Source organism: Pongo pygmaeus, chromosome 20, assembly GCF_028885625.2.
Source record: "Pongo pygmaeus isolate AG05252 chromosome 20, NHGRI_mPonPyg2-v2.0_pri, whole genome shotgun sequence".
NCBI classification, from domain to species: Eukaryota; Metazoa; Chordata; class Mammalia; order Primates; family Hominidae; genus Pongo; species Pongo pygmaeus.
The window spans coordinates 4,997,249-5,022,970 of record NC_072393.2 but is presented as its reverse complement, the minus strand read 5'-3'; the positions used below and the strand labels follow the sequence as shown (position 1 = coordinate 5,022,970).

The 25,722-nt window shown below is 57.8% G+C and overlaps 1 protein-coding gene across 5 annotated transcripts in view; it reads right to left on the bottom strand.

Annotated features, from left to right (window-relative positions):
• The window catches only part of KDM4B (lysine demethylase 4B), a 184,540-nt gene that overhangs the window by 44,061 nt on the left and 114,757 nt on the right, over positions 1 to 25,722 (bottom strand). For all 5 annotated transcript variants that reach the window (XM_054462795.2, XM_054462796.2, XM_063657995.1 and 2 more), the window contains one exon: positions 338 to 534. In XM_054462795.2, coding sequence (XP_054318770.1) covers positions 338 to 534 — 197 coding nt within the window. The remainder of the gene's footprint in view (positions 1 to 337; positions 535 to 25,722) is intronic.

Here is a 25,722-nt window from a genome sequence, read left to right as displayed (position 1 = left end):
TAGCAAGGGGCCTGGGGCCGCCCAGGGTCAGCCTCCTGGCGGGCACATGACAGGGAGTATAGGGAGCCCGCGGGTATGAACGGCACAGACACTGCCCGCCAGAGCAGGCCCCACCCACCCCAGCAAGGCGCGGCCTCGAGAAAACACTGTGCCTCAGACTCGAGGAGAAACAGAACAGGAGGAGGAGGATGAAAGAGGAGGCGGGGCGGGAATAGGAAGAAAGGGAGGAGTGGGACACAGCCCGGAGCCCCTGCCAGTGAGAAGGGGCCTGGGCCACACAGCAGGACCACCCTCCGTCATGCTGGGCCAGTCACGCGGCAGTCCCTTGGCAACTCACCTGCGGAGGAGCTTGGCCTTCAGCGAGGCCCGGGATGCACTCCAGGAGCTCAGCTCAGGGCTGGTGAGCGCTGTGGGCCGCGTGTGGTCCAGCACCGTGAGGTCCTTGCCCTGCTTCCACAGCTCGTAGCGCTCGGGCTGCAGGATGCGCACGAACACGTCCATGGAGATCTTGACCATGTCCTTCCGGCACGTGCACTGTGGCAGGAGACAGGCGCCTGAGCCCTCGCACCGCACTTGGACGGCCGGCTCCACACACCCCACCCCAGAGCAGGGAGGGCCCACGGCCCAGGCCTCCCACACCCCATCCCACTGCTGGGCTTTCCGCTTCTAGAACATTTTCCTTTTCGAGACAGGGTCTCACTCTGTCGCCCAGGCTGGAGTGCAGTGGTGCAATCATGGCTCACTGCAGCCTCAACCTCTCAGGTTCAAGCAATTCTCCCGCCTCAGCCTCCCAAGTAGCTGGGACTACAGGCACCCACCACAACATCTGGCTAATCCTTAAGATAATTTTTAGAGTTGGGGTCTCGCTATGTTGCTCAGGCTAGTCTTGAACTCCTGGGTTCAAGTGATCCTCTTGCCTCAGTCTCCCAAAGCCCTGGGATTACAGGTGTGCACCGCCACTCCTGCTGTTTCTAGGACTTCTATCACAAGTCAGGAAACGGCGTCGCCCCGTTGTGAGTCCCTGGTTTGCCTCCACGGAGTTGGAACGGCCACTGAGCAAACACCCAAGAGAAATGGGGGCTGGACGCGGCTCGATGAGGGGCCTGAGGTTCAGGACTGGGCACTGCCCCACGCACAGCTGTCCAGAGACCAGCGAGGCTGAGGTTCAGATGCCTCCTGTTGGTTCAGGCATAAATCTCCCTCCTATCAGACGCGGGTGCCCCCAGGTAGGTAAAAATGGATACGGAGTATTTTATAACAGCAATCATTCCAAGAGGGCTGGGAAGAAGGGAGACAACGGTAGTCCCCAAAGAGCTGAGAGAACCAACAGGAATCCCAGAATGTGACGACGGCCCCTCCTCAGGAGGCCTCACGAGGGCGACGGTGGCCCACGGGCTCCCGCACGCCTCACCTGACTGCCTCCAGCTTGCAGGGCTGGAGGGACGCCGATGTTAACAAAGAAGACGCTGAGGGTCTGGGAGGCTCAGGGACTCAGCGGCTAAGAAAGGACATTAACGTGCCACGTGCTGCAGCCGGCTTGCCTGGGGTCTTGCGGGAACTGAGCAAACACCCAATAGGATGGCCCCTTGTGTTTGGGAACCTCAAGCGAGTGGCAAGGATGAGCTGAAGTCCCCTCCGGCTGCCTCCCGGGCAGACCTGCCGCTCTCACGCCCTCAGCCCTTCCCAGGTCACTGTTCTTGGTGGCTCTGCTGCTGCGTCACTTTGGTCACACTGGGCACTGGGAAGGATGTTCTGCAGGTGACCTGGTGACGCTCAACATTTCAGGGACTTGGGGCCAGAGAAGCCAGGCCCCAGAGGGCATGAACCCAGATGCCCAAGCGGCGATTACCACCATGGCACTCAGATCCCAGGAGGCGGCCAGGAAGCTCTGGTCTGTCACTTACCTACTGGGAAGAGCCTGAGATGGGGCTGGAAAAACCCCAACCTCAAGAGGAAGGGGGAAAGGGCAGGGCTGGCCAACTGTCACAGAGGCCCAAACGCTAAGTGTTTCCAGCTTCGAGAAACTCTGCACCGTGCCTCTAAAGCATCACGGATGATGGGCAAATGCATGCGCGTGGCTGTGTGTCAATAAAACTTTATTAATAAACAGAGGTTAGGGCCAGAGTTGACCCGCGGGCAGCAGTTTCGAAATTCCTGGTCTAGACTCTAGTGGACAAAGTAGCCTCTGGGAGTCTCCACAGGCATGGGGGAGGGCCATGCGGAAGCTCGGGGCGTGGGGGGCAGAGGCACGGCCCCTCCCTCTGAAGGGGGCACAGACCTCATCTCCTGCTGGGGAGAGGCAGGCCCAGGGACCACGTGCCAGACACAGGCTGCCCCGACCTCTGCCAACCCTCATCTCAGCCTCAGAAGCCCACAGGGAACTTTCTGCCTCTCCATCAAACAGGCACAGGAAGAGCCCATTTCCAAAAATCGTGAGACACTCTTCCATTTCAAGTACCTGTCTTGCTGTCACCACCCGTGCTCAATGGGATGAAGGAAACGGGAAGGGAAAGACTTAATTCAATGCGACTATTCCCTTGCCCTGACAAACCTTTCCAGGCGGCCCGCACTTTGCTTGGAGACACTGACATATTTACGACCCCAAATCTGATGGGGTTGGGGACGACGGAAATCTTCTTGTGGAATTTCCTGCAGCTCGTGCCTCCCCCCACCTTACCCAGTCCCAGGGGGACATGGAATCTTCTGCTGGATCCAGGAGCAGGGGCTTGGGAACAGTTAGATTCCCACCACGCTGAGCAGGAGGGAATATTTATGGCTGGGCAATTCCCAGCAAACTCAATTCATTTAATGAAAGAGAGCGCGGGAGAGAAAGGCTGGCGGTGTCATTTGGCCGTGGAGTGGCAGGAGCACAGATGGTGCCCGCGTTTCAGACTCCTGGACAGGCTGACTGCCCCGGCATCCCCATCCACAGCAGCTTAGGGGATTTGTATTGAGTGGCTTTGCAATTGCTTTTCCTTAAGTAATTAAAAAAAGCACCTGTGTGCACCTGTGGAGGGGGACAGGCAGACACGCTCCACGGAGTGCATTGCCGCGGCCTGGAGCACGGCCTGAGCCCCCTTGCCCGGCTGGGGCTGGCCCGGCTCCAGATGCATCCCCTGCTCCGGGGGCTGATGCCACTGCCAGGACAAAGGTGCTGGTGCCAGCCTGCCCACGGCTGGACTGGAAGGAGGTGGCGGCTGGGAGCATTCCTGCAAGTCTCCACGTGGCTCTGCAGGGAGCTGGGGAGCCGGAACACCCAAGAAGCAGACAGCAGGAAGGAGGCAAGGCCGCTGGGTCACGGGGAGGGAAGCACAGCCTTCGAGGACACAGGACAGTCGCTTCTGAGTGCTGGGTGGCTCAGCAGGGCCACAGCGTGGGAGACAAACCCGCTAGGGCTGGTGAGGAGACCCAGCTCCCCTTAGCAGCAGCCTCCTGCTGAACGTGCCCAGCCCCCACTGCGAGCCACCAACTCTGGCGTCTTCTGATCGGCTGCACGCCTGTGGGAGCCACGTGCCCATGAAAAGGGTGAGCCAAGCACATGAGGACTTCTGTGGGCTGTTCTACTGTGGCTGGGAAGGGTTCAGAGCAGGACGGAGGGAGCCTCACCACAGAGTCCTCGGGCAGGGCAGACCTCGCTGCCTATTTTCATTAGTGAGGCCCCTGACTGTTCTCACCACAGCCCTGTCTAGCTCCCCACTCTCTGGGACACGGGTGTCTGTGAGGCTGTGCAGGAGTGACAGGAGGGAACGGGCCCCACCTGCTCCAATTCCTGCTCCCCGACTTGGTGGTCCTCTGTCAGCACTCGCGACAGATAAGGAAGGCGCCATCCGGGGGAATCTGGCTGTGTCATTAGTTTCTGATGGAGAAATCAGGCACAAACAGGGCAAGAGGAGGTCTGCGCGGCCCCCAAAGGCCTGAGCACGCCCCAGGGCCCTGTGTCCCATCGTGTGGCGTGATACACGCGGCCGCCGTGAGAGCTGCCAGGGAAGCTGGGAGCATCTGGCCAAGGCAGGGTGGCGGTGCCCGCTCAGTGCTGAGCAGCCTCTGGGGACAGGCGGAGGTCTGAGACCAGGAGGTGGGGACTCAGGTGAGGAACGTGGAGCATGAAGCCAGGGTCCCACCGCCAGTCTCCACTGAGGGTCTTTGTTCCCAAATATGCCGCATTCTCTGCAGGTCACGGCCCTAGGTTGCCCTGTCTTGGGGTCAGCCTCTCATCTACAGGTTGGGCCCACCAACTGCAGACTCTCTGCCCCCACCGCTCTCCCCAACCCTAAGATCCTGGTCTCACTGCTCTGGGCTGGGCTGGAACCCATAAGCTTCTTCTCGTTCCCAGCTAAGGCCAGCAGAGCAGAGTCTCAAAGCAAGGCCACCCCTCTTGGTGCCCCAGACACCAAGCAGAACCCGGTTCTTGGACAGTGCTCATGTCAGGGGGCAGCCTGACCACCCTGCCAAGTGCACCTCTGGGGGCCTGGACAGTGCCGCTTGCCAGCGAATCAGTAGAGGCTTCACAGTACTCCTGCACGCAGGAGACACGCACTGCCCAAAGCTAACGACAGCAGAGGGAGGGGTGGCTGCTGGGTGGCTGCTGGGTCCTGCGGAATCCCCCAGAGGAGGGTGGGTCAGCATCACGGCCCCTAATCGGCCCCCAGTGAGCATGGAGCAGACCCTGGCGGCCTCAGGAGGATGCAAGGAGGAGCTGAGCAGCTCTTCCAAGCAGCAGACGACGGGCGGAACGTGGATCTTTGCACACTCCAGGCAAGCTCGTCCCTAATCTCCCCCTGCTAGCGATCTTGCCTAAGGAAGGAAGGAAGGAATTCAAAGATGTCCTTTGCTTTTATATTGAAAGACAAGTACGCTTGCGCACACACACACAATGACTCTAACCAAACCATCCAACCATCGTGGACAGACTAAATAAACGACACACAACAGGGAGGCGTGCGCTGGGAAGATGCGGTCTACAGGACCCTTTCAATGACAGAAACGTCCTCAGGATGTGTCTGTTACCTGAAGAAACACAAAATGCACGGTCCTGAATATAGCAAGAGCCTAGTTATGGGCAGAGGTCTCTAAAGACAGGGAAATGCATCAAAACAATAACTGTGGTTCTTACAATTGTGGGATTAAACACTTCTGTGTTACTTATTTCTCTAAATCTCTTTATTGAGAAGGCATATCATTTAAGGCGGGCCCATGGGCCACATCTGGCCTGCCACTTGTTTTTGTGAATAAAGTTTTATTGGCACATAGCCAGGCCCGTTCGTTTATGTATCATCCACAGCTGTGTTCACGCTACAAGGGCAGGGCTGAACATTCACGATGAGGACTGCACAGCCTGCAAAGCTGCAAACAGTCACTATCAAGTCCTTTACAATAAGTTTGGGCTGGCTCAAATGGTGGCTCACACCTGTAATCCCAGCACTTTGGGAGGCTGAGGCAGCACTTTGGGAGGCTGATTGCTTGAGGCCAGGAGTTCAAAACCAGCCTGGGCAACATAGCGAGACACTGTCTCTACAAAAATTTATTTTTAAAATTAGGTGAGTGTGGTGGTGCACGCCTATTGTCCTAGCTACTTGGGAGGCTGAGATGGGAGGATCACCTGAGCCCAGGCAGTCGAGGCTGCAGTGAGCTGTGATCATGCCACAGCACTCCAGCCCGGGTGACAGACTGAGACCCTGTCTCAAAAGAAAAAGCTTGCTGAAGCCTTACTTAAGTCATGAAGTAACTTTTCTAGTGTAACTCGCAGTGTAACAGCGTCGGGGTGAACACCACGTCCCACAGACCAGCTTCAGCACACTCTGGGAGTGATCGCAGGTGTGTCTGTTGTAGACATGGGCAGTAGTCCCAGTTTGCACTGAGCGTGGCAGCTGCGCATGCCCCAGCACTGGCTTCCGGGCCTCTGACTGCCCCTGCCGAGAAGCAGCCCGGCTCCAGGCATGGAGAGTCCCGGCCTCCTGCTCTGCCCCGCTCTGGGTCCTGTGCCCTCTGCACCATCAGCCCAAGCCAGCCATGTACTGTGGGCACACTGCCCCCAGAACTCAGGGGCAGCTCAGGGAGCGGGGCCCACTGCACCTCAGCCTCATGAGGACCTGGATCCTGCTGCCTGGACGGAGCCCAGGGGGTGTGACTCTCCCGGCCTTACCACCTGAACCAGCTCCAAACTCCCCGAGCCCACGGACTTCGCACATTCCGGCTGGGACGGCCCCAGTTGTCTTAATGAGCCCAGACACTCATACATGGGAGAAAACAGGCAATTCAGGTCCCTGAAATGACAACTTCGGGACCTGGAGTCAGGCTCTGGTTCTCCCCGGTTCGCTGAGACCAGCCCAGGGTCTGGGGAAGAGAAGAGGCATGGCCTGCGGAGTGAATTCTTCTGTTTCTAATTTTTGGGGGGTGTGAGGGTGTCCATTTTCTCACTGACATCAGTTCCAACAGGCTCCACCTAAAAGCAGTCCTATTTTGGAAGCTCCCGAGGGACACACATGAGGTCTGAATCCTGGAAGTGGCATTCCCAGACAAAACCCCCTTCCAAGACAGAGCATCCCTGTGCCTGCTCTTTGCCGGGTTCAGAACTGTCTGGCTCACAATTGAAAGCATGTTTTAAGGACCTTTAATTTCCCAAGATCTTAGTTGCTGGAAAAAAAAAAAAAAAAAAAAAAAGGTACTGATCTTAGATTAGGTTCTGCAATTGTGGCCATAAAAACCCAGAGCAAAACGGTTTCCAACTTTTAGCTCAAAAAGAGTCACGTCTCCCATGTCTGAACTATTATAGGCTCTGAATTAATGAGTCTGAATTAATGTAGCTTTACTGTGCAACGCCAGGCCCCTGCCCTGAAGCAGCTCACAGGGGCTTCAGGAGACAAAATAAGCACATATGAGAAGCCAGGGGACCCGGCAGCAGAAAGGGGCAGGTGCCCAGGAGCCGCACCGGCACACCTGCTCGTCCTGCTGCTGGGGTGGAGGTACACCAGCTGAAGCGAGCTCCTCTGCTTCTCGGGGTCCTGCCAGTGGGACTCATTGGCCAGGGATTCGGCCAGCCTCCCTGCCACCCACCCAGCAGCCACAGGACACTTTTTCCGAGATCAAAAGTGGGGGGCCAGACTACAGGCAGCCGTCGTGGGGAGGGCCCCTCCTTCTGCCCCTCACCCACCCCATGATGTGCGGGTGGCCAAGCCTCAGGAGCTCGGAAGCCACTCAGAAGGTGGCTGGCCTGCCCTGGTTCTACAGGAGGTGGCCATGTACCCCCATGCCCCATGTCACCTCCTTAAGGACCAAGGCAGGGTGGGGAAGGGGATCGGGAAGTGAACAGGGTGTGGAGCGAGCCTCACAGAGCAGAAGCCGGGTCCCCCGGGCTCGGGGCCATCCCTCCATCCTTCTCCAACACGGACCCTCCTGACATGGTTAACGTGAGTCTCCACTGACAGATGCCATCACAGACCCTTAAGAAAAACCTGGCGTGGAGAGAGGGTCTAGCAGGAGGCTCGACCAGCTGCTGCAGCTGCTTGCAAATGACAGGCCCGGGATTGATGGCCGTCGAGTTCAGGGGACCTGGACTAACCTCAGCACCGCTGCTGCTGGCTGGCCCCTGTCACCTGTTGCCCAAACACCAAGCCAAAGAGCTGGAAGCAGTGCAGCTGTCACCTGCCCCCGAAGACTGACGCATCCAACAGCCCGATATTCCTGACGCAGGCCTCAGAGGACCCGCTGCTACCTTCCCAGGAAAATGAGAAAGCGGGCGGGGCTGCTGGTTTGCCTCTGGTTATGCAGAGCGGGACCCGATGCAGAGATAAATAGATTTCTTTTTTCCAAAGCATGAAAAAAATACAAATCAGAATGTCGATGGGCTCCGAGCCAGCAGCCACAGAGCCCAAGGCCTGCTTCAGGATGTCGTGCCAACCGAAATTGGCTCGTGTGGTGCCTGCTGCAGAGAGCGGGGGAAGGGGTCAGAGAGCTGAGGAGTTGCCAGGACTGCCCAGTGCCTGCAGGAAGCACACACTGGCCCTGGGCTCTGCATACTCACTGGCCCCACTGGCAGCAGTGCCTTCCAAAAGGGGGTGCCACCAACTGCCCCACACATCCTGCCCTGTCCTGCAGGCCATCACCAGGACTGGCCTGTGCGGGACAGGTGGGTACGTGGTAGGCAGGGCCGTTGCCAGGAGAGGCGACTTTGGCTCCATCTTGCACTCCCCAGGGCTTTAAAGTGAAATAAATTTAACCTTTTCATGGGAATAAATATTAATGCCCAATAAAACCTGGAGATCTTATTATTTAGCATCGCCACAGCACCAGACGTGAAAATCTCGTCACCGCCCGGAGACTGCTCCCAGGGAGACCGGGGGAAGGAAGTGGGGAGAGAGACGCTGACGTCAGGGGTGGCATCCACAGGCCACAGTGGACCAGGGCTCTCCTATGGGTGGGGCGGGTGCTGCACCCATCACCCGTCCCCCGTGGCCCGCCGCCCATCGCTGGTGAAGGGATAGCCTGAGGGGAGCCGGGGCCTCGATTCCCTGCTGTGGTGCGAGACCCCTCCCAACACCAGACCAGCAAGAGACCGGGAGGGGCCCCAGAGGCCACCCTGGCCCTGGCCCTGGCCCCACTCCTGCCCTGCTCCCCTGGCCTGTGGAGGCTCAGCCCCTCTCCCAGACTTCCCAGGGGTGTCCAGCTCCACCTTCCCCCAGGCTCCGGCCTGCATCCTTGGTGACTTCCACATCGGTCTGCTGACCCTTCAAGGGAGGACCCCTACAAGTCCCCACTGCCTCCACTCCCTGCCAGGCAACACCACGCCCCTCCTGGACAGCCAGAGGCAACTGCAGGAAGGAAGCCACGCTCACGGCTCCTGGCTCTAAGTGACGCCCTGGTAGGCTGGCAAGCCCACGCCACCCATCTCTCTCCTGAAGCCACGAGAAAGTGCCTTTAGGGAAGACACATCTGCAAGGACAGGGAGGATGGAAAAGGAGACGACGGCAGGCTGGGGGTGGGACATGGCGAGCAGACCGACGGCCACCAGGGAGCCATTCCCAGCAGAGACACAGACAGTGGTGGCGGGCGCACACCCCACGCCTCACAGCCCAGGGTCCGCTGGAAACAAGGGTGGGGTTGCTCAAAACGGAGGTCTGAGTGAGGACTGCTGGAGCACCCGACCCCTCCTGGCACCCTGGTGGCCGCCTGCCCCTCCTCGCTGGACTCCCTAGGCTCATTTACTGGGGAGGCCGGAGAAGGTGGGTGTCTGGGCTGGGGACACTGGGCACAGTGGAGGATGTGGGTGCCACCCTTAGGAGCCCAGGCAGGAGGCTAGAGGGCTACTCCCTGTGCAGTCTGGCCGGCCCAAGGAGAGAGACCCAAAGGGCCTGATGTGGGCCCCCCCATAACAGCCCACCCGGATCTCCCTGGGTAAAGCACCAAGTGAGGCCCTCCCCGCCCTTTCCCTGCATCCACAGCCCACCCGGATCTCCCCCGGGTAAAGCACCGAGTGAGGCCCTCCCCACTAACCCCTTGCATCCCGAGCCATCACCAGCATCCATTGCCCACTTGGGTTTTTTGGGTTTTGGGGTTTTTTTTTTTTTTTAGACAGTCTTACTTTATTGCCCAGGCTGGAGCTGGAGTGCGGTGGCGTGATCACAGCAGCGCACTGCAGACTCCAAGTCCTGGGCTCAAGCAATCCTCCTGCCTCAGCCTCCCAAAGTGCTGCATTACAGGCGTGAGACACTGCACCTAGCCCCTCACTTGTAATCATTACACTAGATCATCACCCTCAAGCATCAGAGAGATGGGCCTGCACTATGATCCCCAGAAATCAAAATAAACAATCAAAAAAAACACAACTGGTAGAAACAGAGAACAGAGAAGATATTTTCTTTTCTTTCTTTTTTTTTTTTTTTTTGAGATGGAGTCTCGCTCTTGTTGCCCAGGCTGGAGCACAATGGCGCAACCTTGGTTCACTGCAACTTCCGCCTCCTGGGTTCAAGTGATTCTCCTACCTCAGCCTCCCGAGTAGCTGGGATTATAGGCACCCACCGCCACGCCCAGCTAATTTTTTGTATTTTTAGTAGTGACAGGGTTTCACCATGTTGGCCAGGCTGGTTTCGAACTCCTGACCTCAGGTGATCCGCCCGCCTCGGCCTCCCAAAGTGCTGGAATCACAGGTGTGAGCCACCGTGTCTGGCCAGAGAAGACATTTTCAAAAAGAATTTAAACCTATCATCAATCAATATCCTCAGAAATAAAAGATACTACATCATGAAAGAACACGGCTTATAACAAAAGGAATATCCAGAGGACAAAAAAAGGCAGAAATGAAAAACACCAATAAAAACACATCAATAGACAGGTTAAGTGAGGAAGTTGAGGAACTCTTCCAGAAAACAAATTAATAAAAAAGACAAAGAGGCCAAGTGTGGTGGCTCACGCCTTAATCCCAGCACTTTGAGAGGCCGAGGCGAGAGGATCACTTGAGGTCAGTTCAAGACTAGCCTGGGCAACATGGCAAGACCCCAACTCTACAAAAAATTAGCCAGTGTGGTGGCACACACCTGTGGTCCGAGCTACACAGGAGGCTGAGGCAGGAGGATCACTTGAGCCTAGGAGTTTGAGGCTGCAGTGAGCTATGACTGCACCACTGCACTCTAGCCTGAGACTCTGTCTCATTTCAGAGTGAGATCCTGTCTTGAAGACAACAACAACAACAACAACAACAAAAAAAGACAAAGTAGAAAATGGAGGTGGGGAAGATAAAGAAAGTGGAACACTAGTTCTGAAAGCCCAATAGCAAGTGACAGGAGTCTGAAATAGAAACAAGAAAGACAGGAGAGCAAATAATCAATGAAACCATTCAAGAAAGTTTACCAGAATCATGGGAAAGGTTGGAAAAGATGGATGGAAAGGCCCAAGGAGGGGCAAGTGACAAAAATCAGACACATATCAGGTACCCAATGAGGGGACTTCAGGACACTTGGGACACAAAGAGGGTTCAATAAGCTTCCAGAAGTGAGAAAAACAGGTCCCACACCAAGGATGAGGAATCAGAGGAGCATCTTTGTGCCAGCAGCACTGAATGAGAACCACGGATGGGTGCGGCCTTCGAAGGGACTTCGATACCCAGCCAAACTATCTGCCACTCAGACAGCAGCTTTTCCTGCACAAGTTCTTCTACTTTGTTGCCTAACCATCCTGTGGAGTTTTTGGTTTCATTTTCAATTTCTGCCCTTTCTTTATTTCTCATGGTTCTGGAGGCTGGTTCAAGATCAAAGCACTGGCAGATTTGGTGTCTGGTGAGGGTCACTTCCTGGTTCTTAGATGGTGCCTTCTCGCTGTGTCCTCCTTTGGTGGAAGGGGTGAGGGAGCTCTCTGGGGGCTCTTTCATAAGGGCTCTGATCTCCTCCATGAGGGTGCCACCCTCAGGCCCTGTTTTCAAATGAGAAAAGTCTCAAAACTTTACTGCCTGTGTTCCTTTCTTAAGAAGCCCCTGGAGGGTATGTCTCTCAGAAATGAGGTCACAGCAGGTGTGGAGGCCAAAGCAACTCCATCTTGGATGCTAACCTGCCATGTTGGCTTCTGATTAACCCCCATTCTGGAAAGGCCTCTGAGATTTCCAGTTCATCTACTGCTCCTTGTATAAGAGCAGGTACTTACTGTAAATCCTGCCCTTTGGTCAAATGGCCCTGAGGTTTCCATATTTCAATTGTCTTGCACATCCCCAAACAACCCTTCCCTATGGTATATAAGCCCTGGGTCTGGGGATGATGGTGCAGGGATCCACCGTCTTGTCTCACTGCCACCACCCAAAACACAGACATGGCTTCTCTTTGTAAATCCTTATTAAATGTTTCTCTCAGAGAAACTGAATGCCAGCCTCTTTCTTTGGCCTCTCAGCATCCTTGGACTTTGGGGTAGATTTGCACAGACCTGCTCATCATGTTTAAAGAGAAAGGAAACAAATGGGCCTTCTGGTGCCCCACAATCCCCTCCACTGCCCACTGCTACCCAGTGTGTGCCCAGCACTACCGGAACCGGAGGTTGTTCTACGTGACCAGGTTCCCCTCAAAGTATCTCTGCCAAAAGGAAAGAAACCAGCAACTAAAGGCTCAGAAACCCACCCTGCACATTCCTCGGAGGCAAGGATGAGGGAAATGGCATGTGAGGAAGTGACTGTGATGAACCTTTTGTCTTAGTCCATTATTGAAACAAAATACCATAAGCTGGGGGCTTATAAGCAAATTGCTTATTTCTTATGGTTCTGGAGGCTGGGAAGTCCAAGATCAGGGCACTGGCAGGTCTGGTGTCTGGTGAGGGTCACTTCCTGATTCTTGGCATCTTCTCACTGAGTCCTCCCGTGGTGGAAGGGGCGAGGGAGCTCTCTGGGGGCTCTTCCATAAGGGCACTGATCCCATCAATGAGGGCATCACTCTCATGCCCTCGTCGCCTCCCAGAGGCCCCATCTCTTAATGCCATCATCCTAGGGAGGGGTACGAGGACTCAACAGATGACTCTGAGGGACACAGACCTTCAGTCCACAGCACCTTTCTGGGGAACTAGATGGACCAACCTCGTGCTGCTGCTGGGGTTTTAAATGAGAAACACAAGCAAACCCCATAGGATGGGCAAGTCAGGGCCACCATGGGAGCACTTCCTGTTATAAAGCAAGACCTGCCAGTCACCTACAAGGGAACAGGCAGGGCAGCTGTTCTCCGGTCTGAATTCCCAAGCCTGTCACTCTAATCTAATGCCTGAGATTATGCCTTCTGAGCCATAACGATCCCATGCAAAATGCCTGAAATCCAATGAAACTGGTGTGCTTTTGTAAACTGTAATAAAAAATAAAATAAAAAACATACTGAATGCCAGAACTTCCTTTAACATATTGCAAAAGAAATCCGCTCCCCAGAGGCCGAGTCTCCCTGCTGTTAATGGGGCTTCTACTGACCATGTACTACACACGGAGGCTGCCACTGCTCATGCAGGAAGCCCCTTGGCCACCAGCCCTGGCCCAGCTAGGGGCTGTGTCTGCCTCTGCCTCTGCACCCTGCCTTGCTCTGCAGGGCTCATGGGCTGCACTTGGACAAGCACTTCTGAAGCCCCTCCTGGCGGGGCTCGGGCAAACATGCAGAAACCTTCCACAGAGCTTGACAGCTCCTGACTGACATTTGAGACCCCCATGCCTGAGATCCAAAGAAGCTGGGGGCCCCAGGTCCACGATGGCTCTGCTGAGCTCAGAGGAGAAGGAGGGTTCACATCTCATTGGTGGCAGAGGGGAATCATCCTTGTTGGGCATCTCCTACAGGAGAACTCCGAGCCAAAACGGAGACAGAACTCATAGACTTTCTGGAACAGCCAGCGCTGCACCCAGTACCCAGCTCCAGAAGAACAAAAGGGAAGGTGGCCAACGCGTTCTCTGCCCTGATGCCCCAGCCTCCCGACACACAGGGCAGCGGTCCTCCACTTTTCGTGTCAATGACATCCTACAGTCCCTGCTCTGTGCCTTGCCTTTTCCATGGGGCACATTTGGGAAATGCTCCCCATCAGGACCGAAGGAGCAGCTCCACCAAGGCCTGAACAGGCCAGGCGCGGCGGCTCATGCCTGCCATCTCAGTGCTTTGGAAGGCCAAGGCAGGAGGATCCCTTGAGCTCAGGAGTTCAAGGCCAGCCTGGACAACATAGTGAGACCCCAACTCTACAAAAACTACAAAAAATTAGCTGGGCATGGTGGTGCAATACCTGTAGTCCCAGCTACCTGGGAGGGAGGTAGGAGGATTGCTTGATCTCAGGAGGTCAAGGCTGCAGTGAGCTGTGATCGCACCACTGCACTCCAACCTGGAGTTTTTGGAGACTCTGTCTCAAAAAACAACACAAAAAAACAAAACCATGAAGCCTGGATGGCCGGCTGATGCGCCATGTGGGGCTTTACAGCCTTTTACTACATATTTAAGAATCCTGTGTATGGTGAGATCGACATCTTGGTGGCTTTGGTTACCACTCACCTCCTTCCCTTGGCGACTCTTCTTCGTGAACAGGTGCCACCCCCATCACCCGATGGCCATGGCGCACATGCCTCGTCCTTTTCTCCCCACCCTGCTGACTCCACACCACACATGCCGCCAGCCCATGCTCTTTAAAGTGTAGATTCTGATGGAAGCCACCCTGTGTGGCCTTACAAGCCCTTTCCTAGCATGGGATGTTTAAAATCATTCGCAGGTTTCCCTCAGCCTTCTCTGAGCCATTAAGGCAAACCCAGAAACGCAGGGACACTTCCTCCACCAGGCAGGCGCCATGGCAACACGTGCCACCAACACCAGCAGGGAGGCACCACAGCAACAGGTGCCACCAATGTCACCAGCGACTGAAGTGTAGAAATGCCACATCGCACGGAAGTGGGAAACTGGGGTCTGGGCAGGGGCACTGAGATCAGCAGGAACCCCAGGTGTTCCCCAAGCCCGTGGAGACCTGAGACCGTGCTCCCCATCCAAGGTGCCACCACTCCATGCTGCCAGGAGTCCGGATGGGGTAGGGTTGTGAAGATTCCCCACACCATGGCCAGGCGTGATGGCTCACGCTTGTAATCCCAGCACTTTGGGAGGCTGAGGCAGGTGGATCACTTGAGGTCAGGAGTTCGAGACCAGCCTGGCCAACATGGAGAAACCCCGCCTCTACTAAAAATACAGAAATTAGCCAGGTGTGGTGGTGCACCTGTAGTCCCAGCTACTCAGGGAGGCTGAGGCAGGAGACTCGCTTAGGCAGAGGTTGCAGTGAGCCGAGATCACACCACTGCACTCCAGCCCAGGTGACAGCGCGAAACTCCACCTCAAAAAAAAAAAAAAAAAAAAATATTCCCCACACTGTACACCGGCCCTGTGTGCGCCTCAGTCTGTGACACGAGGACCTCCTCCTAAAACAAGCTCCCTGTGAAGCTGACTTTTTGGCAGCTTGCCCCTTGGTGGGGCGCACACTCTGCCTGCCAGCAGCTGGGGTCTATAGCACCCACTCTATAGACTGGGGACCCCTGCCAGGGTCTGATTCCCAGGGAAACACACACACAAACGACATGCTCGCACACAAGCACTGCACACACTCAAGCCTGCAGCTGCTGGGGGAGGGTCCCCAGGTTGAGGAGTCTGACCTGGCTGCTCCGGGCCCTCTCCCTCCTCCTAGCAGGCTCTGCCCTGCCCTGGCCAGCCCCTTGTGACCTGATCCAGGTTGAGGGGTCCACCCTGGCTGCTCCCAGCCCCCTCCCTCCTAACAGGCCCTGCCCTGCCCTGGCCAGCCCCTTGCGATCTGATCCACGCGGTGGGGGCGTCCAGCACTGAGGCTCGTGGGCCCCCAGCTCTCAGTGTGCAGCAGCCTGGCTGGCAGCATCATTGCAGGACTCTGGCCACCGGCAGACGCAGTGGGCTACCACTGCTGCCTTGGAGCCCAGGGGGCTCATCTGCCACCTTTCCCCTGATTTAAACAGCACTGAGCTTTCACCAAAGGCCATCTCTTTTTTAAAAGCCTGAACAGATACTAGAGTCTGCTCATGTAAAACAGTAGAGTGGCAGAGAGAAGACATAGCCACCAGCCTAAAGAGAAAATGATTATATGTGGTCCAATAAAATCATCAACCCAAATAGCATCTGACCACGGGGATCACGAATACTCTCGTCAGCTGCGGCGCCAACTCCCAGCCCCCGATCCAGGAACCAGGGCGGAACATTGAGGACGATGCCAGCCACCAGCGGGCGGTTCCACGGCCGACGGCGACAGACATTGCATGGCTGGTGCTTGCCCTGCTGTGGACAGGGATGGGGACGGGCGGGGTCCTTAGAAGCTGCAATCCTGGTGTGGGGAGGGCGCAGCATCTCATAGCTGCCTACACGACATCTATGGCTCAACACGTCCCACCCCTCACGCTGCCCCTGCCCTGCCCCCGGCGCCGACCCCGAGCTGCAGACCCCTCCACAGGACGCCTTGGCGCCGACCCCGAGCTGCAGACCCCTCCACAGGACGCCTTGGCGCCGACCCCGAGCTGCAGACCCCTCCACAGGACGCCTCGGCGCCGACCCCGAGCTGGAGACCCCTCCACGGGACGCCTTGGCGCCGACCCCGAGCTGCAGACCCCTCCACAGGACGCCTTGGCGCCGACCCCGAGCTGCAGACCCCTCCACGGGACGCCTCGGCGCCGACCCCGAGCTGGAGACCCCTCCACGGGACGCATCAGCTGCACTGCGACAGGACTGTCTGGGGTGACGGCGATGACCTGCACCTGCGCTGCCCAGGACAGGGCTGCCAGCCCACCTAGCTATTAGCAAGGGCTTGACCCGTGGCTGGCCCGACTGAGGAGTGGAGGGTTCATCCTATTTCATTTTGGTTAATGGATATGGTGCTATGTGTGGCCCGTGGCTCCCACACTGGAAGGCAGGCTCTGATGCATCTGAACACCAAACCCAGTCCTGGCTCCTCCATGTCCCTCTGTGTGCTCCCAGCACCACCGCACACCTACACGCCCAAGTCCCCACCCCTCCCCTGTGCCCCACCTCTGTCCTATCACCAGGTACTACAGGCACCACCCCTAAAACACAGGCCCACGCTGTCCCCTTCTTCCCATGCCCAAAGACCCCATGCCTGCCTAGACGGCAGCCATCCACGTCGGGCTCCCTGCCCCTTCTCTCCCATAGTCCCTTCTCCAGCCGGTGGCCCCTCTCCCTTGCTGAAATGCCCAGTGCCTCCCCCCGCACACGGTGATGAAATCTAACTTCAAAGGCCCTTATTGCAGCCCCCGACCTCTGACATTTGGCCTCTGCCAGGTCCCCCGCTCAGGGACCTCGCAATTTCCGTTCCTCCCCTGCAGTGCTCTTCCCCGCGCTCCTCAGCATCCTGCACCCGGGGCCTCACAGAGGAGCTTTTCTGAAGCAGGGTGGTAGCAGCTGTCATCAGTGCGTGATTCACATATGGGATCACGGCCTGCCGGGGGCCAGCGCCTGGTACCCTTAGAAGCAGACAAGAAGACACAAAGACAGGGAGGAGGGGCCGCGTGACCATGGGGCAGAGGAGAGGGCGACACCCCTGCAAGCCAAGCAGCCCTGAGATCTCAGCCAGCCCCGAAGCCAGGAGAGGCAGGGGGGTCTCCCTGGCGCCCTGAGGGGGCTCGGCCCACCACACACCTATTTCAGCCTCTGCCTCCAGAACTGCGAGAGGATACACGTCTGGTGCTTTCAGCTGCCTGGGCTGTGGACTGGGCTACCCAGGTGGCAGACACATCAGGCCGCAGCTGCAGCGTCCCTGCGCCCTCTCTAGGAGCAGAAATTCCTCCTCCCACCCTTGTTCGTGTCCGTCTCCTCCCTGGACCTCTATGGCCTCACCCACTGCCTCCCCAGCAGCTGAACAGTGACCTGCGTGGTGACCACTGCCCAGCAGACACCAACCGGGGCGAGTGGCGGCCACGCTCCTCTCACAGCCATCTCGACCGTCTGTCTGGAGTGGGTGTGGGTGGCAGGTGCCTCGGCACACAAAGCATTAAACACTGAGGAAGGGGCAGAGGCGCCCGCATCTGCGCTGATGGCTCACAGAAGGCGTGGGAAGGACCAGCGGGCCCCCCGTTTCTGATGTAATTATCAGCGCTGCAGCGAGGCCGATAACAAACCAGTTCATTAGGAAACCTACTGGATGTGCTCAGCAGCCGCGTCAACAAAACAATTAGGCGCCGGCTCCCAGGGCTCCCTGGGCTTCGGCCGCGGGGCTGTTCCTGGCAGCACAGAGAGCGGCTCCCTCCCCCTCCCGGCTAGCCAGGTCAGGCAAGGTCACAGGCCTTCCATGGCCTTCCACAGACTTTCATGCTGCCCACACATCCACCAGGTGCCAGGGGAGGCTCCGATGTCCCCTTTGGCCCTCCCTAAATGAAAGTAGCCTCGAGTCTATCAGTGTTGTGAGCCCCTGCATGGACGTGACAAGCAGGCAGCTGCATGCCTGACCCTGGGCCACCAGGACCTGCCCTTCTCCTCCACATGCTGCCCTGAAGGGGCCTCAACAGCCACAGCAGTCCTGCTTCTGTGCCAGACACCACCCAAGTGCTGTTCCATGTCACTTCCAACAGCCCTAGGAGGGAAACTGAGGCAGAGCACTAGGAGGGGAGGGTCTGCACCCAGGCAGATGGCTCCAGGTCTGAACCACAGGCCCCATGAAGGGTCACACCTTGGGTGAGGAGAGGACACGTGGTCAGGGGTGCAGGGGCCCGGCCACCCCTGATCCCTCCTTGCCAGCAGTTGCCCCAGAGGTTCTCTCTCACTCTCCAGGTTACGACTCATCCACAACAGCTGAGGAACGGCCATGAGCCGGGATGCCCTGAGATGGCAGAGGGGAGAGCTCCACCATTTCTGACTCAGGGCCAGGCCCTGCAAGCCCCCTCCTCCGACTCTCCTGCTTCTCCGACGGCTGACCCCTGGGCTCCCTCGCGGGTGCCCCTCGAGGGGGTCCTGCCTCTGCCTGACCCCGTAAGCAGACCTGCTCCTCTGATGCCAGGCAGCATCCAGCTGCAGCCCCCGAACCAGCTCTGTCCATGAAGGATGGTAGAGAAGACTGGGGGCTGCCGAGCCGGCAAAGGCCCTTGAGCCACACCACGAGCCTCAGTCCAGAAAAGCCCCTCACCCTCCTCTGGGGAGATGTGCCCCCCCGGAGCTCCTGGGCAGCAGAACCGGGGGTATTAGAGGGCGTGATCCTGAAAGCCGAGAGCAGCGGGAGAAAGGAAGGAAGGGCCCGGCGGGGAGCCTGGAGATCCAGGTGTCTTCAACGGGTGGCCCTGCCCCCATGGGAGTGGATGTGTCTGCGGATGTTGTGGTTGAAACAGCTGGGTTGGGGTGTGCCTGGCATGGAGTGGGTGGAGGCCAGGGGCACTGCTCAGCACCCTGCAGTGCCCAGGACGGCCCCAGCCCAGAGAAGGATCCGGCCCCAATGTCCACAGTGGGGATAGACTAAATGAGGCCTTCCTTCCAGATCACTCCTCTCCTAGATCACCCTCCAGACGTGCAGCATAAAAACTAGGCCAAGAGCCAGCACGGGACCCACTCATTCTGACCCGGCCCGGGACCCGCTCCGCATGGTCTTAGCTGCAGATTCTCCCCACGCTTCTGCGTGACCGTGACACCCCCTAAGCCCACACATGGGAAGGGGCCCCAAAGGCCTCACCAGGGTCAGAGTGACGGGAGATCTGGGAGAAGGAGCAAGGGAGACATATTTCACACAGCAGTTTGCGGCACACACGATGCGACCAGCCCCGCAACACCATAAATCAGAGGCTCACTGAGGCAGGAAGCCAAAGGCAGGGCACAGGCCGGCTGTGGGCTCCGGCGGGTCAGAGGAGTGGCTGGAGTTTTCCGCACCTCCGTGGGCCCTCCTCCCTCCCACCCTTTCCCAGCCCCCGCCTCCTGCCGCCTCCCCCTGGGCTCCCTCCCCCTGGGCTCCGGGTTAATCACCCGAAGCAGGCGGCCTCATTACCAAACAGAAGGAACACACAGTTCTCCCGGGCAGCAGAAACAATTTGGTTTGAATTTTACAGTAATTAAGTTCAGTACCCCCCAGGGCTGGGGTTTTAGGAGAGGCCTGCTTCCTGCCGGAGCCCCCATCCCAGCCTGGGTGCCGGCAGGTGGGAGGAGATGGGTGGCACCGAGTGGGCCGTTTCCTGGAATGGCGCCTCTGGGGAATCCAAGTCATTGTCCCCTTCCCAAGCTCAGCAGAAGCTCTCCCTGCCAGACACCTCCAGAGAGCCTGAGATGTCCCTGGGGAGGCTGGCACACAGCAGGCCTCACCCACAGACAGATGGCAGGGAACCAGTTAAGAGCGTGTGCCTGGCTCCCCAGCCTTCCAGCCAGGCTTCACATCTCTCGTGCTCTGTTTAATTCTCAGTCAACTCTCCCCGTGGCAGGGGGGTTTCGGGACGCCGCTGAGTCCCGGGCTCTGCAGGAGAGACCCTTGTCTACCGGCACCAGGCGCCACCCACCGCGGGGCCAGCCCGGCCGCGTGCTGAGCTAATCTAACATGGCGTGCAGGCTTGTAGGACTAACTTGAGTTCAGCATGAGAAAGGCGGCTGTGTGCACATTTTATTTCCTTGAGTGAAAAGGGAACATCCTTTTGATCTGCCCCATTAGTAATCCCACTACAAAGCCTGCCTGCTGGAGCACATGCCGGAGGATCCTGCTCTGAGACAGGGAGCCACCGCCTTGGAGACCCCTTCAGCCGCCCCGACCAGGCTGTGCACAGGACACGTGCCCAGGACACGAAGCCACTGGCCCAGGAGACACCTGGTGGGCAGGGAGGGTGTGGTCTCCCAGATGCCCCATCGGCCTGTGCCTCCAAGTGGGGCAAGGGAAGCAGAGGAAGGTCTAGGGTGTGCTGGGCCCGGCCTCCTGCTGTGTGACCTTGGCAAAGTCACTGCACTACTCTGGTCCTCCCAAGGTGACAAGGCCCAGAGTCGGCACTTGATGGAGGGTGGTGGGGGGGTGGGGCACGCACGTGCGCAGGGGGGAGACAGAGAGAGAGAGAGAAAGACGGGGGGGGGGAGAGAGGGGGAGAGGGAGGGGGGGAGAGAAGGGGAGAGAGCGAGGGGGAGGGGGGAGAGAGCCAGGGGGAGGGGGGAGGGGGAGAGAGGAGGGGGGAGGGGGAGAGAGGAGGGGGGAGGGGGAGAGGGAGGGGGAAAGAGGGGGAGGGGGGAGAGAGAGGGGGAGAGAGGGGGAGGGGGGGAGAGAGAGAGAGGGGGAGAGAGAGAACGTTACCACTGAGACAGCTCTAGTTGAGAAAAGAGACCTCTCAAAACAAACTGGGTACTGCACCCTAAGCCTCAGCCTGGCGAGCCCAGGGCATGCTGCAAGGCGTGTGGCTAGGGAGGCAAGCCTGCTGTCCTCTGCACTCTCACCTCTCCCTGGCAGACCCAGGGGCTGGGACCCCTCCCCAGCACACGGCAAGCGCTCAGCAATGCTGGGCTGGGCTTCCAGGACCTTCCACTCTGTCCTCTCTCCAGCACTGCCTCACCCGCTCAGCAGGGAGGAAGGGGGCCAGGCTTTGGGGGTCTTCACAGTTTTTGTGTTTTTGTCTTGTTTCCCCCTTTTTGTGGAGAACGGGGTCTCACTATGTTGCCCAGGCCAGTCTTGAACCTCTGGAGTCATGCAATCCTACCTCGGCTTCCCTAAACGCTGGGATTAGAGGCATGAGTCACTGCGCTTGGGCTTTTGTTTGGTTTTTAACTCCCATTCTGAAAACAAACCAACGAAGCAACAACAACAAGAACCTTTTCCACTTGGGAACTGTGGGGTGCTTGCTCAAGAAGCACCTAGGAATGGCCGACCCCCCACCTTCCCTCCCCAGAGCTACACTCCTCTGACTATGAAAAGAGGAGTATGTGGGGTTTTTTTTTTTAATACAAAAAAAGAACCATATTGAGAAGTTAGTGCATATTTTTAAGGTATCCCAAATTCCATGACATCAAACTAATATCAACCAATACTTGGGCAAAGCTCCCTTTCCCAGTTTGAGAACCACAACCCCACAGAAAACGGGAATCACAATAGTCACAGTCCACAGCCTATTTTTTCCCTTAAAGTTGTCGCGCTCATCTCTCCATGCCCAAAGATATGGAGCAAACCCATTTTCACGGCTGTGTAACTTTCCACTGGTTCAACCCATCCCCTGGTCATAGAACTTTCCACTACAACAAATGGGGCTACAGATATTCCTAGACATGGAACCAGTATGCACGTGTTCCAGAGACAAAGCCGCTAAGCCACAGGAGACACACGTGTAACCCATGGCAGACGGCCTTCCAGAAAGGCTGCCCAGTTTTTATTCTGGATTACTGTTCCTGATTTGCTGAGAGCTGATCTGGGGGAAGGATGTTTCTGGACGGTTTCAGTGAGATTCGTGTGCCCTACAATTCACTAGGTGTGCGACGCAGGAGCTTGTGTATTCACAGAGTGGGGAGACCATCCTCGCCATCAAAGGTAGAGCATTTTCATTCTCCAAAGAAAACCCGTCCCCATCCGCTGTCACCCTCCAGCCCCCACACCCATGCACTCCTTCCTGCCTCTGAGCGCTGGCCTGGCCTGGACATTTCATAGAAATGGGGTCTTGCACGGTGTGGCCTCTGGGTCTGGCTTCTCTCACTGAGCGGGGTGTCCTCAGGGTTCACCCACGCTGGGCCTTGATCCTTCTCATGGCTGAGCGGATGGCAGAGATGGTAAGGTCAGCTCCCACTTCTCTTTGTTTACCATATTCCCCAGTTTCCAACAATGCACATTCTTCTTTCTGTATCTGCCCCAAGGGATGTGCGGATGAAGCTGGCAGGGGCGTCCTGCTCCTCTGCCTCTTGAGGATGTCAAAATCTCCCACTGTCATCCTGCCCCTGTAACCACAACCCGCTCTTTTGTGAGGGGGGGGGTCCTGACCTGTCCCCTGCAGCCCCAGGGCCCCCCTCAGGGACTCCGGTGGTCTCTGCTCAGCCCTGGCCCACAGATGAACAGCCCAGGTTTTGATTAATTATGGAAAACCCTGCCTACTTATCACGGGTGGAGCTGTGGGCAGGCGCAACCTCCCCTCATCCACCTCTGCTCTAGATGGAAGTCGAGCCCAGCGCTCTGCTCAGTTCTAGGGGCCAGGGGAGTGAGGGTTTGTATCTGCGGTGTCCAAGTGATACGGCCTGCGTGGTCCAGGAATCATGGGGGGAGTTGGAGACAAAGCCCGGGCCGCATTTTTACACTCACCTCCCTTTGATCAGAGCGGGTTTTTGCAGGAGCCGCTAAGAGCTGGATGTGAGCGCATCTGGCTGATGGAACCATGCTCCAGAGGAAGCTAAGCCGCCGGCTCCCTGCCCCTGCAGGTGTGGACGGTCACCCTGACAACCATGGGCCCTTGGGGGCCCTCAGATGCCCAGGACCTACCCGAGTTGGGGGGCACATCCCACCCACGAGGAAACAGGCTCCCTCCTGCTCTCCAGCAGGCAGTGAACACAAGGAATGGGCTTCTCTCCCCACAGGTGGGCGTGAAGAGCAGGTTGGTAAAGAACTTCTAGTTCCTGAGGGGAAAGCAACCTCCTGCCTGGCATTTAGCTCCTGAAAGACATGAGATTCCTACCAAGGAGACTTAAGCCTGTGCTGCCTGGTGCCCTCACTCCCCAAACCCTCCAAACAGCCCGGCCCCCCTCCGGAGACTCGAGTGAAGCGAATGAAATCCCAGCCCCAAAGCCGGGGTCCGTCCTCAAGGTGGGAGTCTGGCAGGCAAGGCAGCTGGCCGAAGTTTCACGGCTCTGAGATACTTAACACCTGTGTGCTTAAGGGACGTCACACACCAAGGCTGCAGACCGCTGCAGAGCTCAGCCGCCTTAAGTTGGGAAAAAGTGGCACAGAAATGAGCAGCTCAAATGGGATACTCAGAGATGGGGGCCCTTGGCAGGAGAGGGGAGATGCCGGGAAACCTGGGCCTAGGAGGCCACACCAGCAGGAGAGTCAAAAGTGACAGTGGCACTACCTACCCCACCCCCCAGAAAGAGACGACTGACCTCGAAAGTGGCCCTGGGCAGCAGCTCTCACTGGGGCCAATCCTGCCTTCAAGGGATGCTGAAGGTGATGTCTGGGGACCTCTGCGGTTGTCACCACTGGGGTCCAAAGGTCACCAGCCCCGAGGGGAGCAGGTCCATGACACCAGGTGTCATAGGGGATGAGTGGGAGTGGAGAGCCGCAGGTGGGGACACAGCCGTACCTCCCCCACACAGACACACAGGGCCACCAGGCCTCCTCCTGCCCCGAGGGGCACTGACTGTGTCACTGGCTAAACAGACGGGTGGCAAGGGTGAGTGCCCGCAGACCAGCCAGAAAGGAAAGACACCCACGGGAACAAATCCCACCCCTCCTTGACAGTGGCCTCCACAGCATTCTGCTGATGGGGAGTGAATGAGGCTGTGTTTAGGCCACAAGTGCAGCCTGGGCGGCTCCATCCCACCTGTGAGCTCAGGCGGGCGCCAGCCCTGCTGCAGAAGATGGGAGGGGAGAGCCCCAGGCCGCCTCCTGTGTGTATATGCACAGGGCCCTGGAAGCTCCACCCGGAAGCTCTGGTCCAAGGCTGTGTATCTAGGTAAGCCACCTGCTGCAGGGAGATCGTATTTCTCTGGGATTTTACAGCCGGGGGAACCTTGGAGAGCCTCTGCCCTGTGGGGGCAGACCTGGGCCAAGAGCTGGGCCTCCTGCCTGCCATGGGGCAGCCAGGGATGCTCCGCAGGCAGGTGGCAGCACATCCATGGCACTGATCTGGCCTGCTCGTGGCTATAGCTGCTGGCAGGCCCATCCGGAACTCCAGAGGCAGCTGCACTGGCTCAGGGTGTGGTGAGGCGGTGGGGGCCAACCTGCTTTTGGAGCAGCCCTTCTGCCCACAGAGGCCCTGGGGGCTGGGCCTGGGAGGAGGTGGCTGTCCTGCGAGCCGTGCACCCCCGCTGGCTTCTGCAGACGGGGGGCAGGCTTCCCCTGCAAGGGCCAGGCAGCACACGCCTCTTGGCTTTTTGGAACTACTCAACTCCACAGGGCGAAGCGGACACAGACGCCACCTCCATGCCAGGGTGTGGCTTTGTGCACAGGATGCTCATTTATGGAGTGAGATTTCAGTTTCATCTGGCTGTCACAGGTCACACATCCTTTTAATTGCCCTCCTACCACAACTCTTTGAAGACGTAAACCTCCTGCTCAGTTTGTAGACGGCATAGCATCGGCCTGCCAGATCCGAGCCCTAGCTTGCCAACCCATGAACACAGACACCCAAAATTCACAGGGCCCAGCCAGGGCAGGAGGGTGGCTTTTCACCTGTCAGCTCCTGAGCACAAAAATGACAGAAAGGGGACAACGGGGTTGGGGGGCAGGGGTCCCTAGGGGTCAAGGAAGGTGAACAGTCAACAAGCAAAAATGTCTCTAAGCAAATCGAGGGGGTGGAAAGCCTCCTCTTTGGCTCTCTTCTGAAGAATGTGCTCAAAACAAAGTGGCCCGAAACGCAAATGGGATGGGGGAGCTGGGCCGGCCAGAGGGACACCAGAAAAGGGGCGTTCTGGGCTGCCCCTTCCCTCCAATCTGGCTGCACACAAGATCTGGACAAGGCCCGAGCCCTACCTGACCTGGACTGTTTCCCTGCCTTTTAACGCTCCTCTGTCATCTGTGCGGCGAGATGCTCTAACAGCCTCTCCAGCCTGGGCTGCTTATGGGAGAGAAAACCCTGCCAGAGTCAGGGGCCGGCTGCCCTGCTAAGAAGCCTGAGAGCCACCGACCCCCGCGGACGGCCACAGAGGTTTTGTGGCTAATGACACTCCTGAGTAAGGCCCTCGCCGCCCAGGCCAGGCCTGACTACACCAGGGGGTGCCTGAGCAGGGGCTGGGACAGCAGGGCTTGGGGGTCCAGGAAGAAGCCCAGGCCCTGGGCGCCTGCCTGGAACCCCAGTGTGTTTTGCGCGCTGCGCGCCGCTTGTTCAGCAATTTCATGCTACACCGCCTGACAATAGAAGCGTGGAGCCCAATCTAAGTCTGCACTTCCCAAATGCCACTTGTTTGTGAACACATGGCTGAACCCCAAATTGCTTTTAATATCTGGGCAGTCCCCACCGCCCCACTGCAGTTTCAGCTCCGACAGCACCTCCAGGACAGGCCCGAGGCCTGGGGCTTACAGCTCAATCTGCTGCTGGGCTGGTCACAACACCCGCGGTGTCCCCACAGCAGTACAAACACACACATGCCCTTTCAACAC